The sequence below is a fragment of the Peromyscus californicus genome, unplaced genomic scaffold (genome assembly GCF_007827085.1).
Source record: "Peromyscus californicus insignis strain IS unplaced genomic scaffold, ASM782708v3 Scaffold_7__1_contigs__length_154581171, whole genome shotgun sequence".
NCBI lineage: Eukaryota > Metazoa > Chordata > Mammalia > Rodentia > Cricetidae > Peromyscus > Peromyscus californicus.
Genome location: NW_026294595.1, coordinates 27,555,024 through 27,570,271, shown reverse-complemented (window position 1 = coordinate 27,570,271; position 15,248 = coordinate 27,555,024). Strand labels below are relative to the sequence as shown.

The 15,248-nt window shown below is 46.9% G+C and overlaps 1 protein-coding gene across 2 annotated transcripts in view; it reads right to left on the bottom strand.

The window, feature by feature from the left end:
* Kif5c (kinesin family member 5C) overlaps nt 1–15,248 on the bottom strand; it is a 159,783-nt gene that overhangs the window by 108,365 nt on the left and 36,170 nt on the right. For both annotated transcript variants that reach the window (XM_052725855.1, XM_052725854.1), the window contains exon 2: nt 1,050–1,140. In XM_052725855.1, coding sequence (XP_052581815.1) covers nt 1,050–1,140 — 91 coding nt within the window. The remainder of the gene's footprint in view (nt 1–1,049; nt 1,141–15,248) is intronic.

Genomic DNA, 15,248 nt, shown 5'->3' with positions numbered 1-15,248 from the left:
AAGGAACACTGCATGCTGACGCTGAATCTCCCACGCAGGTGTCTGGGGTCAGAATTAATCTAACAGATGTACCCGGGCTGAATTTCATGAATTTCAAATAGGTTAGTCAGCTCAGCTCCTGAAAACAACAGATCTAAAGCGGGGAAAAAAAAAATGTGTCTGTCTTTTAAATCCGTGGCTGCCTAGATGGGTGGCGTTATGGAGGCCTTTGAGCACGTAACTGCCATGGCATTCCAGTCTGAAGGTGAGGATTTGATGAGGAAAAGCAAGGGAGCAGGAGATGCCCCTCAGCTCTGTCCAGATGGCAGGCCCTGCCACAGCATGCTCCAACCTGCTCCTGCTTTGAAAGGGCAAGAGAGAGCAATGTGCAAATTGCTTCATCGCCCTGCTGTTACTTTGACACAAATCCTCCAGGGCCGAGACCAGTCCCAGCAAAAAGAACTGATCTCAGAGATGCACAGGCAAGCTTGAGGCTACCTGTTTGGAGGAACAAATGTGGGGATGTGGTAGCATGGGTGAAAGTGGGTTAGATGAAACTGAAATTAAGGAATGCTGTATGGCACAAATAGCTCCACAGCCACCTCAGTAATGGGACTTCATGACACTGTAGAATATCCTTTGATGGCAGAGCAACCTTTCACCTGTAAGACTCCATCCTGACAGTCATTAAAAAGAAAACAGCCAACGATGGACAGCTGAAGCCCTGAGCAATGCCTTTCCTCCTTCAAAGGCGAGAGCAGCACTCTGCCCGCCATTTCTTCAGACCCAGACAGAAATGCTGCTGCGAGCACAGCTTACCTTGCCTTTTCAGCTTTTAGACAGCAGAACAGCCCCACCAAAGAGGAGGCTGAAGAAACAAAGAAAGCAAGCACAAAGGCTGAATAACATGACGGACGTCACAGCAAGTCAGGGCCAGTGCCAAGGCAGCAATTTAGTGTTTCCAATTAACAGGCCTCTGCTTACAGTGGAGGCACACTGATTGCCAGGCTGCAAATGTCACTTAATGTTTTCATTAGCGAAAGTCCAGGAGGAAATAAAGCAGCGCTTACCTTTGACAATCTGCTTCGCACAGGCATTGTAGACCTGCTCTTGGGTTGTGTTGGGCGGCAGCACTCTGTCAAATACATATGGCTTCCCTTGCTGAAAGCAGATGAAAGAAAAGGGTGGAGAAAACACATTAGGGGTTTAGGTCTTAAAAGCACTAATATTAGCAGTTAGACCACAGGCAACTAAATCACCAACCCACTCTACAAGGCAGCCCTTCCCTCACCACAGAACCTTTATTGCATGAGCCACGTGCATGACTGCTTGTGTGGATGTTGGATGCCAGGGGACTGAAGGCACACGTTCTTAAATCTCTTTCCTGGATTTGTGAATCGTCCCATTAGGTGGAGCTGAGAGCAAAGAGGCAAGAATGTAGACACAGAGAAACACAAAGAACCCAGGTATGGAGTAAGGTGACAGAGGTGACAGAGCCGGCAAGGAAGGCTTAACCACTGAAGTCTCAGTTCAGGGGATCGTAAAAAGTTCAGGCAGATGCGGACCAGGAAAATGCTGTAGAAGAACATTCTAGGCATGGGATGACTCAGACAGCCAAGGGTCTGGTATGTTCAAGAAACAAGAGGGTGTCACAAGTGGGGGCTAGCAAGAAAATCAGGAGCCAGTTCATGTAGGGCACTGCTGGCCAAATATGTAACCAAATATAACCTGCCTGTGTTTTATTTACTGGAGGAGGACGTGAGCAGATGTAAGAAGCCGTTCTCAGTAGAGACAGCATTGTTATTGTCCCCGCACAATTCAGTGTCCTCGCCATGCAGGAGCAATGCCTGAACTGGACTGAGGCTTCTAAAACAAAGCAGCCCTTCTATGCAATAAAACAAGAAATCTGGGGGAGGAGGGTTGGTTAGGGGTTTGATTGGCAGCTGCCTATGTAAAATCCAAAGAAACCGCCATTCCGGGGGCAGCAGGGGGTGTGGGCAGGAACTCTACCACAGCACAAATAGACCCTGCTGCCTGTCCTTCGCTGTTCAATAAGGACCAAGGGGTACCTCAGTGTCAGGCACAGCACTGAACACTGGGGGAAAGTGGGTAAGACACAGATCCAAACTGCAGTTTCCTCTGTCAACAGAGCCCAGGCAAACAGAAATTCTCCTTTCACAGCCTGATCTACAAACCAAGAAGAGGAGGACAGAGGACAAGAGGGGACAGAGGGGGGCTAAAATCCACACCTCCTATGAGTCAAGGGCAGACTGGCTCCTTGAGGAGACACTGCTCTTCAGAGCTCAAAGAACAAGGCCTGTTACATCCTATAACCTTCACACAAGTGAACACAAAGCGTCAGAAGGGCTCAGTGGTTACTCATCCATCACCATGGGTCCAGGCAACTGGAGGTGGAATCCTACGCTCTATACCTTATGTTTGAGCTTTAGTCTTTGGAAACAGAATTGACTAGCCAGGTAAACAAGCTACTTCTAATTTGATCTTAGAAAAATGGAGAATTTTTAGAAAACATAAAAAAGAGGAGAGGGAAGAGGTTTGTTTTATGCGCAGAGGCAGAACTATAGTCATTCTGATAAAAATTATGGAAAGAGATCATTTTCTTATGTTTGATTCAAAATTTTGTACCCTTTGGTTAATGAACTAGGTGTTTGGTGGGATAACCAAGAACCATTCCGTACCAAAATCCTCAGCTAGCTTTCTTATTAGTTTTATCCATTTTTCAAATTCGACCAAATATCAGGAGCTGGAGAGACTCAGTTTGGTTAAGAGTGAGCATTGCTCTTAGAGTGTACCCAAGTTCCGTTCCCAGCACCCATGTCAGGTGCTTACAACTACCTGAAACTCCAGCTCCCTGGGATCCAAGACCCTCTTCTGGGCTCCTTGGGCATCAATACTCATGTTCACATACCTACACACTTGTACACATAAGAACAATTTAAAATGATAAAAAAAATCTTTTAAAAAAGTTAACCAACACCAGGAGAGTAAAAAGTAAAACTAAACATTTACAGAGGGCTGAGGGTGTGTCTGAGAGGGGGTGCTCTTGCCTAGCATGCATGAGGCCCTGGGGTCCATCCCGTGTATTGAAAATAATGGGAGCAAACATTTACAGATTTTACCTAAGTCGTCCACTGAACCCTCTGGAAACTTAGAACAAATTTACTATTTCTCCAAATTCAGAGAGAAGAGCAGTGTATGCTGTCCCCAGCACATCCTGCCTTCTGCTTTAGAGAACGTGCATTCAGTGCAGCAGGAAAAATGACCTAGTGAATGATGCTGTACAGAATGATAAGACGGCCCAGCTTTGCCTTCAAGTGTGAATGCTTGCTGCAATGCAGTATATTTTCCTTTAAGAGAGGGAGAAGACTAGAATTCATCACTCCCTTTTAAAAGCAGTATCAATTACCAATTATCAACAAACAAACACGATACTTTTAAATGACCTAAAGTTAAATCCCCAAAAGCAACTGCCTTCAAGATTTTATGGCTGTGTTGACACCAAGAAAAGATGAAACTCTGCAAATAATTTGCTCCAGGACCCGTCTTGTCAGAGCATTTCAGTGTCCTTCATGCACTCAGCTACTTATTCAAGCTTTCGGTTTATTTTAATGAACCTTCAAGTATTAAGAGAGGGAAAGAGATCAGCATTGTTGTTGAATATTTTCAGAGAACTGACTTGTTCCAGTTGTATATACAATGTCCCTCCTCTCCCTCCCTTCCCTACCCATGTTTTAATAGTAAAACTATCTCATAAATGCTGATCAAAACAGGAACAAAGACCCTTCAAAGCAGAATCCCCAAGGAGACAAGATTCTAATATTTCTGATGCTGCAGTGGCTGAGGATTCTGTTGGCAGGTAACAGACCTACCTGATCTACTGTTTGCAGCTACAGAACAAAATTCAAGTGACATCGCTATGTAGGTACTAGACAGTGGCACTTGGGCCTGGGTGGGACCATCACTCATCAGCCTCTGAAGGGAACCTTCCAAGTTCCTCCCAGCACCTGGGTTTCTCCAGGCTCTCTGGGTACCAGTGCCAGTGTCCTCCACTACCATCTCTTTCTGATGTACATATAGACTGAAATGGTCAAGTCCTGGCCTAGACCCAAGCCTTTTTGTTGTGCTCTTGACTTTTAGGAAATTTACATGACTATTTCAGCCTTCAACTCTCATCTAACATGCAGGCTCACATGGCTACTAGGAAGTTCCACCTCTGCGGGTGACCATTAGCTTCCCAAACTTTACTAGTCAAAAGAGAACCATCACTTTCTCCATATCTGAGCATCCTAGCCATCACCTAGATACTCACACTCAACACCTAAGACTCAGTGTGCACCAGAGATTCCCATCTGGGATACATCCCAGCAATTCTATCCATCAGTCTCTTGCACAGAACAGTCAAGTCCCCCATCCACTCACCCTGCTGTTCAACCTCCCTAATAATCCACTTCCACCATTGGGCAGGGTGAGTGTCCCAAAACTAAGATGGCATCACTCCCTCACTCGTGTCTCCTGTTACACACATGGTAGACTCTTCACCCAGGGCCGCTTGCACTCTCCTCCCTCGCTGCCGTGTGACCCAGTGGAACTTCCTGCACCCTGTTCATTTCCTGCACGGTGTCTTTGCTGTTAACTTTCCTTGCCCTTGGAATTCTCTTAGCTCAAACCTGCATTTGGCTACCCCCTCAGAAACCACTGTCTTCACTTGCTTTTATGTTGTTGTAATAAAACACTATGACAAAAAGCAACTTGGGGAGGAAATGGTTTATTACATCTTATAGGTTAGAGTTCGTCATCAAGGGGAGCTAGGGCAGGCCGTCAAGCAGTAACCTGAGGCAGGAACCGAAGCAGAGGCCATGCAGGAATACCTCTCACTGACTTGCTCCCTGTGCCTTGCTGAGTCTGCTTTCTTTTTTTTTTTTTTTTTGGTTTTTCGAGACAGGGTTTCTCTGTGTAGCTTTGTGCCTTTCCTGGAACTCACTTGGTAGTCCAGGCTGGCCTCGAACTCACAGAGATCCGCCTGGCTCTGCCTCCCGAGTGCTGGGATTAAAGGCGTGCGCCACCACCGCCCGGCGAGTCTGCTTTCTTATACAACCCAGGACCACCTGCCCGGGGGTAGCACTGTCCAGAGTGGGTTGGGCCCTCCCACATCAATCATCCATCAAGAAAATACTCCCAAAGACATGCTCACAGGCCAGTCTGATGGAAGCATACACTGAGTTGAGGTTCCCTCATCTCAGATCACTCTAGTTGATGTCAAATGGACGAAAACCAACCAGCACCTTTGTCCTACCTCATATTCTTCATCCTTCAGGACTTGCACAACTCTAACTAAAGCAACCCCACCCCACACTGGCGTAACTATTACCTGAAGATTTGGTTTGCTTCAGGCAGTGAGTACATGACCTATTCCAACCAATGATGTGGAGCAATGCAATGAACGCGTTTATCCAGCTGGAACAGAAGCTGTACGTCCTGAGCAGGTGGGCAAATCCACTGCACCTCCTGAAAGGAGTCCGGATGGCACACTCTGCACGCGTTACTACTGTCGGTGACGGCTGCCGGCATTGTCGTGAAGCCTCTCTGCACAGCCGTGCATCTGCACAACCGTGCAACTGCACAGGAGCAGAATACTGAAATTAATGACCTGCCAGGATCACATACAAAAAAAAAATAATAGCAGATGGTCCTTACACTTCTCTAGTTAAAATTAAAAACAAAAAATCATGCCACCAGAATTCCTATCAAGTTGTTGAGAGCAAAATGTCTGCGAACCATATGGCCTGCCTATTAATACATCTGACCTGTTACCCAACAACTGTTCCCCTGCCTGCAAGGGACTCCACTGAGAAAGACAGAGGGAGGCAGAAGATCCAGGCATGCTCTGAGGATGAGTACCAAGAGGAACACTACAGAACGGAAAATTGATTATTCCCATAGAGTATTAATAAGTAACCCAAGAGCACTCTTAAAGACTGACTAAGAGTTGTGACCAAAGGTGGCCATAATGTGAATTTTTCTCTTCCCCACCTTCATTAAGAGAGACAGAAAGAGGATACAAACTAAAAGAAAGACCACCATTTCCACTGGAGAGTCCTGGTTGTTGAGAACAATCATTAGTCATAGATGTCAGGATGATTTCATTCCTGAAAGTGCAGGGAGAGAGTGCAGGAGAGGATGAACTCTTACAGTCTCAATGGACCACGTTCCATGCCGAACATCCCAGTCAATGGTCCCCACCCAATTAGGCTCCATCTCACTCCTCACAGTAACTTTAGGAGATGTCACCACCCCCATGTCACAAAGCGGCAAGCCTGTCACAGTTTCAGCTCAGGAAATTGTAGAAATACTCTGGAGGCTCCGATTTTAAGTGTTAGTCCTTTACATCAGTGGTTCTCAGCCTGTGACTCGCTACCCCTTCCCCCTGTCTTGTTCCCAGTCAATTCTAAATTATTTCTGATACACACAATTACTTAGGCCAAGGAACAAAGAGCCGCTGCTGTACTAGCTGCCATCCAGCCCATTATGTACGGCAGCCATGGATCTGCTTACAGTGACAATGTCCATCTCCATGAGCCTGCACATGACTCAGCCAGCCATAGGTTTTGAAAGCAGCATGCAGTATCACTTTAAGCCCATCTCCCTGGAGCATGAAGCCGGGCACTGTCCTCCAGAACAAGACAGACACCTGCCTAAGGCAGCTCTGCCTGGCGTTGGAAGCTAGTGTTCACCCTTCAAAGCACTTTCTTCTGATGGACAAGTAAAAAGGACAGGTGTACTTGCTTCTCAAAGCTGGATGGATGGGTTTTTAATTGAAGGATTCTAAAGATACCCAGGGTCAGGATATCAGTAAAGCATCATATTTGCCTGCACAGGGAGAAGTTAAACAAGAGAAAATCATGGACTGTCAAGGGCTTTCATAACAATCTCAAAGAGTGTTTCCAAAACATTAGCTAAAAAGCCCAAGTCCTTGGGCTACTGTTGATGCTCACTTTTTACCAACGTAAGTATCTTCACCAGAAGCTTGAGGGTTGGTTGTTAAAATATAACTGACACACAACAAACCCCACCCATTTGGGCAATTCAGTGCAGTGAACCCACAAGCCCTACAACACCATCTACTCCCAGAGCCTTCCTATCACTCTTGGAAGAACCCTTTATTGCATTAGCAGTCAGTCTCCCTTCCCCCACTCTCCCTGTTCTAGGCAAACACTAATCTGCCAACAGAATTCACAGAACTGCATGTTTAGGTATTCCATGTAAAGGGAGTCGCAGTATGTGGTCTTCTGATCAGCTTCCCCCACCAAGTATGTTTCAAGCTCCATCCACAGTGTATCATGGCTTTATTTCAAGACCAAATAACATTCCACTGATTGGATATACTATACTTTATGTACTATTCATTAACTGGTGGGACAATTGCGTTGCTTCTACTTTGGGGCTATTACGAACATTCACATACAAGGTTTTATGTGAATCTATGTTCCCTCTGGAAACATATCTAGTAGTAGACTTGCTGGGCCATAAAATGGCTCTACATTTAACTTTGAGGAACTGGCAGATTATTTTCCAAAGTGACGGAGCCATTTGTAATCCCCACCAGCAGTGGATGCGGGTTCCAACATTGCTATACCCTTGTCTACACTTGCTGTTGTCTGTCTTCTTTAGTATGGTAATCCTGCAAGATGGAGTCAACAGAGGTCTCAATTCCGGCTTCCTGTGAGGACCAAATATAACCATGCAAATAAATGATCTACCACAGTGCCTGGTGTCCTAGAAGATGCTCAAGATGGAATGGATCAGTGTGATTCTCTAATGCAAGGTTTGAGGTCTGCTGATCAACTTACACCAATAGCTTCAATTGCACCAAACTTCCCAAGCTGTGAGTGAGCCTTCAAAGGGAGAGATGCAGAAAAGCGAACCACTCAATGCGTCGGCTCAGAACTTGGTACCCTGTTGCCCTCACAATGAAATGCAAGTGAAATGCACAATCACATTTTGAGCTCCTCCATGACCTGAAGTCTGTGACTCCAGAGCACAAGGGGGACATGTCCAACACAGTGGCTTTTCCTCCCCAGAACATTCTGTACATTCTTCCAGAATGAATAGTTCCATGTCAGTCACAGAGCCCATGCAGGAAAGGAAAGGAACTGGGTGTGATTCAGGCACTCTTGGGACTCAATAACTTTACTATTATAGCTTTGGGGCCTTCCAGAAACAGGAGTAAAATACCCGCTGCCAACGTGAAGCAGAGTTCTAGGGACGAGACTCACCCCCCAGTCTTTGCAGCGGCCTGACTTTCCACTGCCATTACCTCCTGCATCCCTTGGCCTGGTGTCTGTGCTGGCTGCTCACGCTCTCTGACCAGCAACAACAAACAGGCCAGAAGGGCTGTCTAGGTTCCAACCCAGCAGTCCTTAGCCCATGGCAGATAAGACTTAGGGGTCGATCCTCCAGCTGCCTGGGCTAGGGGTGGTGTGAAGGGGTCACTGGCAGGTATTCCACCTGGCCCCTAGAGTTCCATTTGACCAGGCAGCCCCTCCAGAGAAGCCACAACCCGGCTACCTTTGTCCACTGCCTCACTTCCCCCTTCGGTGCTTCTTGGGCTCACCTCTCAAAGGAACCTCACTTCGCTCCAGTCTCAACCTCTGCTGCTAGGGAACCCCAAATAAGTAAAACCTCACACATTTTGCTCCTTCATGCCCTTCATTCAGTAGGTACAAAGGGAATCCAGATTGGTGAAGTCACTGCCAAACACGTGACCATCACCCAACGTGCACAGCAAGGTGGGGAAGTGGGGAGGGGAGGAGTGGGACCGAAATCCTTCTTAAAACTCAGCTGATCCGGTGCAACGGCGCATGCCTGTAAGGGCCAGCAATTCAGGAGGCTGGAGCAAGGTCACTTGAACCCAAATGCCCAGGGCCAGCCTGAGAACATAGCAAGACCCTGTATCAAAAACTAGTAATAATAATAAAATAATAATAATAATATAAAAGCAAACAAATTAATTAATTAAAATTAACAAGCTTTGCCCTGGAAAAAAAAGAAGTGCCTTTTCCTTCATATAGGTGCTGGTCATCTGCCAACCTGGAGACAAGTGGGGCCACACTTGCCCAGAAGATTACTAATCCCTAATTTGTACAAAAATGCCTACTAGCTGCTGAAGGTCCTGGACTAACAAGTTTATACTTAACAGTCCGGGGCAGATGCCCAAGGCACTTGGACACCAGGGAGGCTAGAAATAAGGCATTAGGACTCCATCATACGGTGTGGGAGTGTAGAAGATGCGTGCTGTATCGCTCTCTTGTGTCAGAAATTCTACATTCTCATTCCCCTAGTTCTACATTTTAATAGTCCTGGGGGGTTCCCTGTCTTCCTAAACCCCTCTCTTTACTGTTCATCTACCCTCTTATTTGTCTGGAAGTTGCCAGAAAGTTCCCAAGGCAGGGGGAGGGCAACTCTGCACATTAGGGAAAACCCTGCACACCTTAGAGTGACCAGCAGCCAGCTGGTCCTTGTCATAACCTCCCCAAGGCCCATCAGTCTCTGACTGCCTTACAGGAGACTCTAAAACCTGGCTGTCTTCTCCATTCGAGCTGCATGCTCTCACTCCCACCTCCCTGCCTTCACGGGGATGGTGTTGTGAGTGGAGCTGGAAACACGAAGCCACAGAGCGGTCGGACACTGTGCCCTTCCCCACACTGGTTCTGCGCCCGTAGGAAGGGCTGGTGCCCACACCGGTTGAAGCCAAGTCTGCTCCCAGGGGAGTCAATGATAAAGCAGACGTCCACAAAGCAGAGCCCGGCTCCCAGTGGAGTTGCCAAGGTAATGCCAACCACTTCACAGATCGAGAACGAACAAAAGCGACCCACGAGAATGAATCTTGTAAGGCTTCTCCTCGCAGGACACCAGGCTGCAATTCTCTCCATTCTGCCAAAATCCCCACTGTGTGGACACACAGGCACCGGCAAGATGGCAGACAGCTACGAAAAAATATTCTGGAAGGCACACTGCCAGAGAGGTAATAAAGAAATTCAGAATATCGCCTGGCTAACAGGAGAATGGAAACAGACGTATGATTTCTTTTAGGGAGACTAATGGAAACTGTTTCAAAAACAAGGTGATTTTTCACTTCCAATCAAAGTAAAATGCTCTCCTTCCTCTCCCGCCCTGAGTTCTGTGCTCTAACCTGCCAGAGTGCAGTGGAGAGCAGTGAAGGTCGGGATGGCTGGTCCTTCCCCGGAAGCTGGCCCCTCTTAGTCTAGTGACCCGAGACACTCACCTGTGTTTTCTTCCTCCCGGAAAATGATAAATCTCTTTGGCTCTAACATGTTGCCATAGTGATGGGACACAGGAGTCTATAACTTTCTCACAAGCGGTTTCTGCCCCAAACACATACAGCCCCAGACAAGGTAAACTTTAAGCTTCAAGAGTTCACGGTTCCCTGAGCATGTACACTCAGAGAAAAGGATAAAAACCTCTGCTACGGTTATCTCCGTAGATCTGGTGCCACGTCAAGGTCTGAGGGGGAAAAAAAAATGGAATTTTCCACAGAGAGGAGGCAGGAAAAAAAATTCACGAGAGGTAAAATGGAGAAATTATTTTTGCCAGATTCACAATGACAGGGACATTGGGTGCCATCTTTGGGGGGGGGGGGGCACGGTGCCCTGGCAGCAGCTGCCAGGAGCAGCAACATGTACTCAGGTCAAACCTTCCTCAGGTAAGCTGAGTCCCGTGGTGGCATCAACACCAAAGCCACATGGGAGCACATGTGACGTTGATGTAAGAGCTTCTGCCCAGACCATCGCTTGACTAGCTCAGCAAACCACACTGCAAGCAACCACACTGAGTAGGATTAGTATTTCTGTCATTTCCTCACCGTTGAGAAACGGCTCACGTGACTGTAATGACCCAACACATTGGACGGCAGCTTTACTTCCATGGGATGTTCCAGTGTCTTGTTTCCGTCTGCTCCTCAGAGGTGTGGGGCGAAAACATTAGCCTCCGTTTCTGAGACAGGGGAATGACTTCCCAGGACTTTGAGAAGGCAGCAGTGTGAGCCTAGGCACACACACACCAGAATTCTGGTTCCCTGCCAAGCGCTCCACCCAGAAGACCATTCTGCATCTTGTCATTGTTCCTCCAAGAACACATTGATTCCTCAAGCATAGATTTTTCTAAGAACTGCACACGTTTGGCCAAGTCTGTGACCTTAGACAACGGATCCATATTTTCTGGGCCTCCTCCTCTATAGAAAGTGAGAGGTGGAATCCCTCTGGCTCTAATATGCTATAATAATAGAACATGTCATGTTCAGAACATGACACGGCACAGCTCTAAGTGCAATGGCTGCTCTTTCCTATTAAGATAACTTCTGTAAACTGCAGGGGGAAAGTCTCCCACGAAGATGACACGAGGACACTAACTAAAACCAGCAGAAATCAGTGGGCTCCGGGAGTTCTGACTTGATGGCTAAGGCGAGAGAGAGAGAGAGAGAGAGAGAGAGAGAGAGAGAGAGAGAGAGAGAGAGAGAGAGAGAGAGAGAGAGGGTGGATTCCTGGATGCTCAAAAGGGAAAGCTGTTGGATGCAAACTGGACACAGGACTGCTGTAGCCAACCACATTTAGGATGGAGGGCTGAATGTGGGCGGCACGAAGCTGAGACCTTCTAGTCCAGTGAGACGCCATCCTCACCCAGGAGATGATAGGACATTTGACCCTTAATGCAGTGGCGGGAGGCTAATCAATGGATAAAGTGGTTAAAGCCCCTCACCCTGCAAAAATCTCTACTAACGAAAGTTGGTGTCCCTGAATTCAGCCACAACTGGAGTCCCAAAAGTCTGAGTGCTGTCAAGTATAGAAGAACATCAGCTCTGTATCTTTTAAATGATTTTACTTTTCACTTGGTGACAGAGGCACCTCATTTTCCAATGCTTCAGGTATTAGAAGAGCGAGGTGGCCACACACACAAGAGAAAGTGAAATTCCAGTCCTCCCGACCTCCTTTCTACCTCACCTGCCTCCTTTTCGAACCTGGATTGCACTCCTTGAACCATTAGTGGGTAGCAACAAAGTGTCATCAAAATCAGCTCTCCAGTCTTCCGCCAGGAGCAGCAACACACTTATCAGATGTCTTAGTGAACAGAACTACGAAAAAGCAACTGCTCACTTCTGAGCCCCAGCCAGCCTGTTGAAACTGTGGTTTCCCTGGTTGCTGGATACTGCATGGGCCGGCACAGCATCTATCCTCTGCTCTCCCTGCCTCTGTCATTTACTCTCCTCTCTTCCACTCCAGGTTCCATCATGTCATCACGCTCTCTCTCATTCTGTACCCTCCCTCCCTTCCTCCTCTCTTTCCTGGAGGTGCTATAAACATACCTACCTGTAGCTTCAGCCATAAAGAAGCCTCCTAGAGAAGACACAAAAAGCCACCTCCAATTCAGAGTTCCAGACCTCTGTTATTAATTGCCTGACAAAAATAAATCCAACTGAATGCCCCAACTTCCCTAAACACAACATGCAGCTGACCTCCGTAACTTACGGCTCTCTGGTTACACAATCAACCAACCACAGATTTGAAGCATTTTTAATTGCCTCTGTATTAACACTTCTCTTTGCCATTACTATCTGCACGGTGTGCCATAACAACAATTTACACACTGTTTACATTTTATTATGTATTATAAGTAATCTAGAGATGATTTAAAGTGTAGGAGATGTATATAGGCTACATGCAGACACTATGTGATTTCACACAGAGGACTCAGGAGGTACCCTGAAGTCAGTCCTGCACACGTATGAGGGGCAGCTGTAGGCTGACGAGAGAACTCACATGTTTCTCCTTCTCCTCTGCCTCCTCCTCTTTGTATCCCTATCCCTAGTCAGTTCTGACAAGCTTCGGGCCATCTTCTTCACCTCAGGGTCAGAGAGGTCCTTCAAGCCTCTGTTCTCTCTCGTTTGACATCTCAACTAGTCTTACCGCTTTTTGCCAAAACTCCTGCAAGAGTCTTCTAAGTGGTCATCTAGTCTCTCTTCCCTTCAGTAAATCTGTATCCTTTTCCAAATGCATCTTCCTTGGCTAAAGTCCTTTAAAAGGCGGGCAACCATTTGCGAGGCTGTCTACTAGAGTCCTTTAAAAGGCGGGCAACCATTTGCGAGGCTGTCTACTGTGCACTACCCCACAGCCTGCTGCCACGCTTTTCACAACTGGCCGGGTGGGTCCTTCCCCATCACACATGCTGGCAAAGTGCTTCCAACTTCCCTACTGCCATCCCACTGTTTGCATCATTCCCTCAACACCTTGACCTTGCTTTCTGTCAAAATACGGCCCGTCCTTTAGAACTCACGCCCAATGCTTTCTTTTCCAACACCGCATAAGGTCTTTTCTTGAGACTCTGTCTCTCCCTCTTCCTCTTCTTAGAAGGCAGTAGGATGCATACTGCTCGGCCGTGTGACCTCCAGAATCATTGTCACTTGTTCACCTAACAAGTTTCCTCTCTCTCCTTTGAGCATCCCCAGTAGTCCTCCTCCAGGGGGGCCTCTGATCACAGCTTACTTCAGACAGCAGGCATCTGGAAGCACCATGTTGTGGGAAAAAAAAAAAAACAAGTCCCAGGGTTGCAGCGCAGGGAAAGACAGGGCTGACACATTTTAGTAAGCATGTTCGTCCCTCTGCTGTGTACATTTCTAAGTGATCATTTCTAAGTACATTTTCATGTAATTGCTACTCTGCATTTTCCAGGGAACAAAGTTAGATTCAGAAAGGCCCCTGGCTTGCACAGGGTCACAAACCAACATCATTTGCTTCCTGTGTTGGTTCTGAGAACATGTAAACAAGGGACAGTCTGAAGAACCCTCTAGTCCCATGGAGGCTCCACAGCTGTTGGTCTAAATAAAGTTCAGGAGTTCCCACTAGTTTGGTTTGGTTGTCTCTGTAGGTTTTCCCATCATGATACTGATGATCCTTGCTCATGGAATCCCTTTTCTCTCTCTTCGACTGGACTCCTGGAGCTCGGCCTGGTGCTTGGCTGTGGATCCCTGCATCTGCTTCCATCAATTACTGGATGAAGGCTCTATGATGACAGTTAGGTCCTCTGTATAAGTGAGACAGTTGTGTAGCTTGATCTACTTAAGGGGGCCTTGGCAGTGGGATCAGGATCCATGCCTGGTGCATGAGCTGGCTTTTTGGAGTCCACTACCTATGATGGGACACCTTGCACAGCCTTGATGCAGGGGGAGGGGCTTGGACCTGCCTCTGCTGAATGTACCAGGCTCTGCTGACTCCCCATGGGGGGCCATACCTTGTTGGAGGAGGGAATTGGGGGTGGGCTGAAGGGGAAGGCTGGAGGGGCAGGAGGAGGGAAGAGAGGGGGAATCTGTGGTTGGTATGTAAAATGAATAAAAAATTCCCGAATTAAAAAAAGAAGAAGAACGCTCTAACTTTACGTGCTTTTACGTTAATTTTTAAAGCACTAATTCTGGAAGTCACATAGCTGAACGGTATATTATTTGTCGCCCACTAGCTTTGTTCCAGACAACACTTTGGATGCCTGTGTTGTGATGGTAACTGTTGCCTGGATTAATTTTCAGGAATTCAAAGGCCACTTTTGTGAAAATCACTGACCCTTCGTTTAGGCCTGCACAGGTATCTGGTGGATAAATGAGACAGAACTAATGACACCAAGATGAAGAAAATGGAGAGATTGCCAAGACTTATAGGGTCATCATGACCTGGTAACTATGAGCAAAGCAACTGCTGTGTCTTCCAATGCTCTGCTCCAGACCATCACAACAGCATTTAGAGGCCCAATCACCAGCCTTTCCTAGACTAAGACACCATCCTTCCATTTGCCTAAGGATCAAAGGAACCTGAAACTCAGGCTAGGTTAAGATGGCGCTTTCCAGATGTTACTCCTCCACCTTACTCTACTGGCATTCCAAGGAAATCCTTTTTGCCTCGTTCAAAACTCATCAGGCCCTTGCCATAGCAGTAGATAAACCAATTCGAGTTCAGGAATAAACCCACTTTCAAAAGGCACATAAAATCACTGTGCAAAGCACGTTGCTAACATCCTAACTTTCTGAGAATTTTAGTTAAGAAATGTGTTTCCTACCTCACTCATCTCTGAGTGCGGTGTTTAAATATTCATTACAGATATTTAAATAATACAGTCGTTTAGAAATGTCACTCTAAGATACTGGCAACATAAAGTCTGGGTGCCAAAAACAGACTTCGGTCTTGAATGACCAC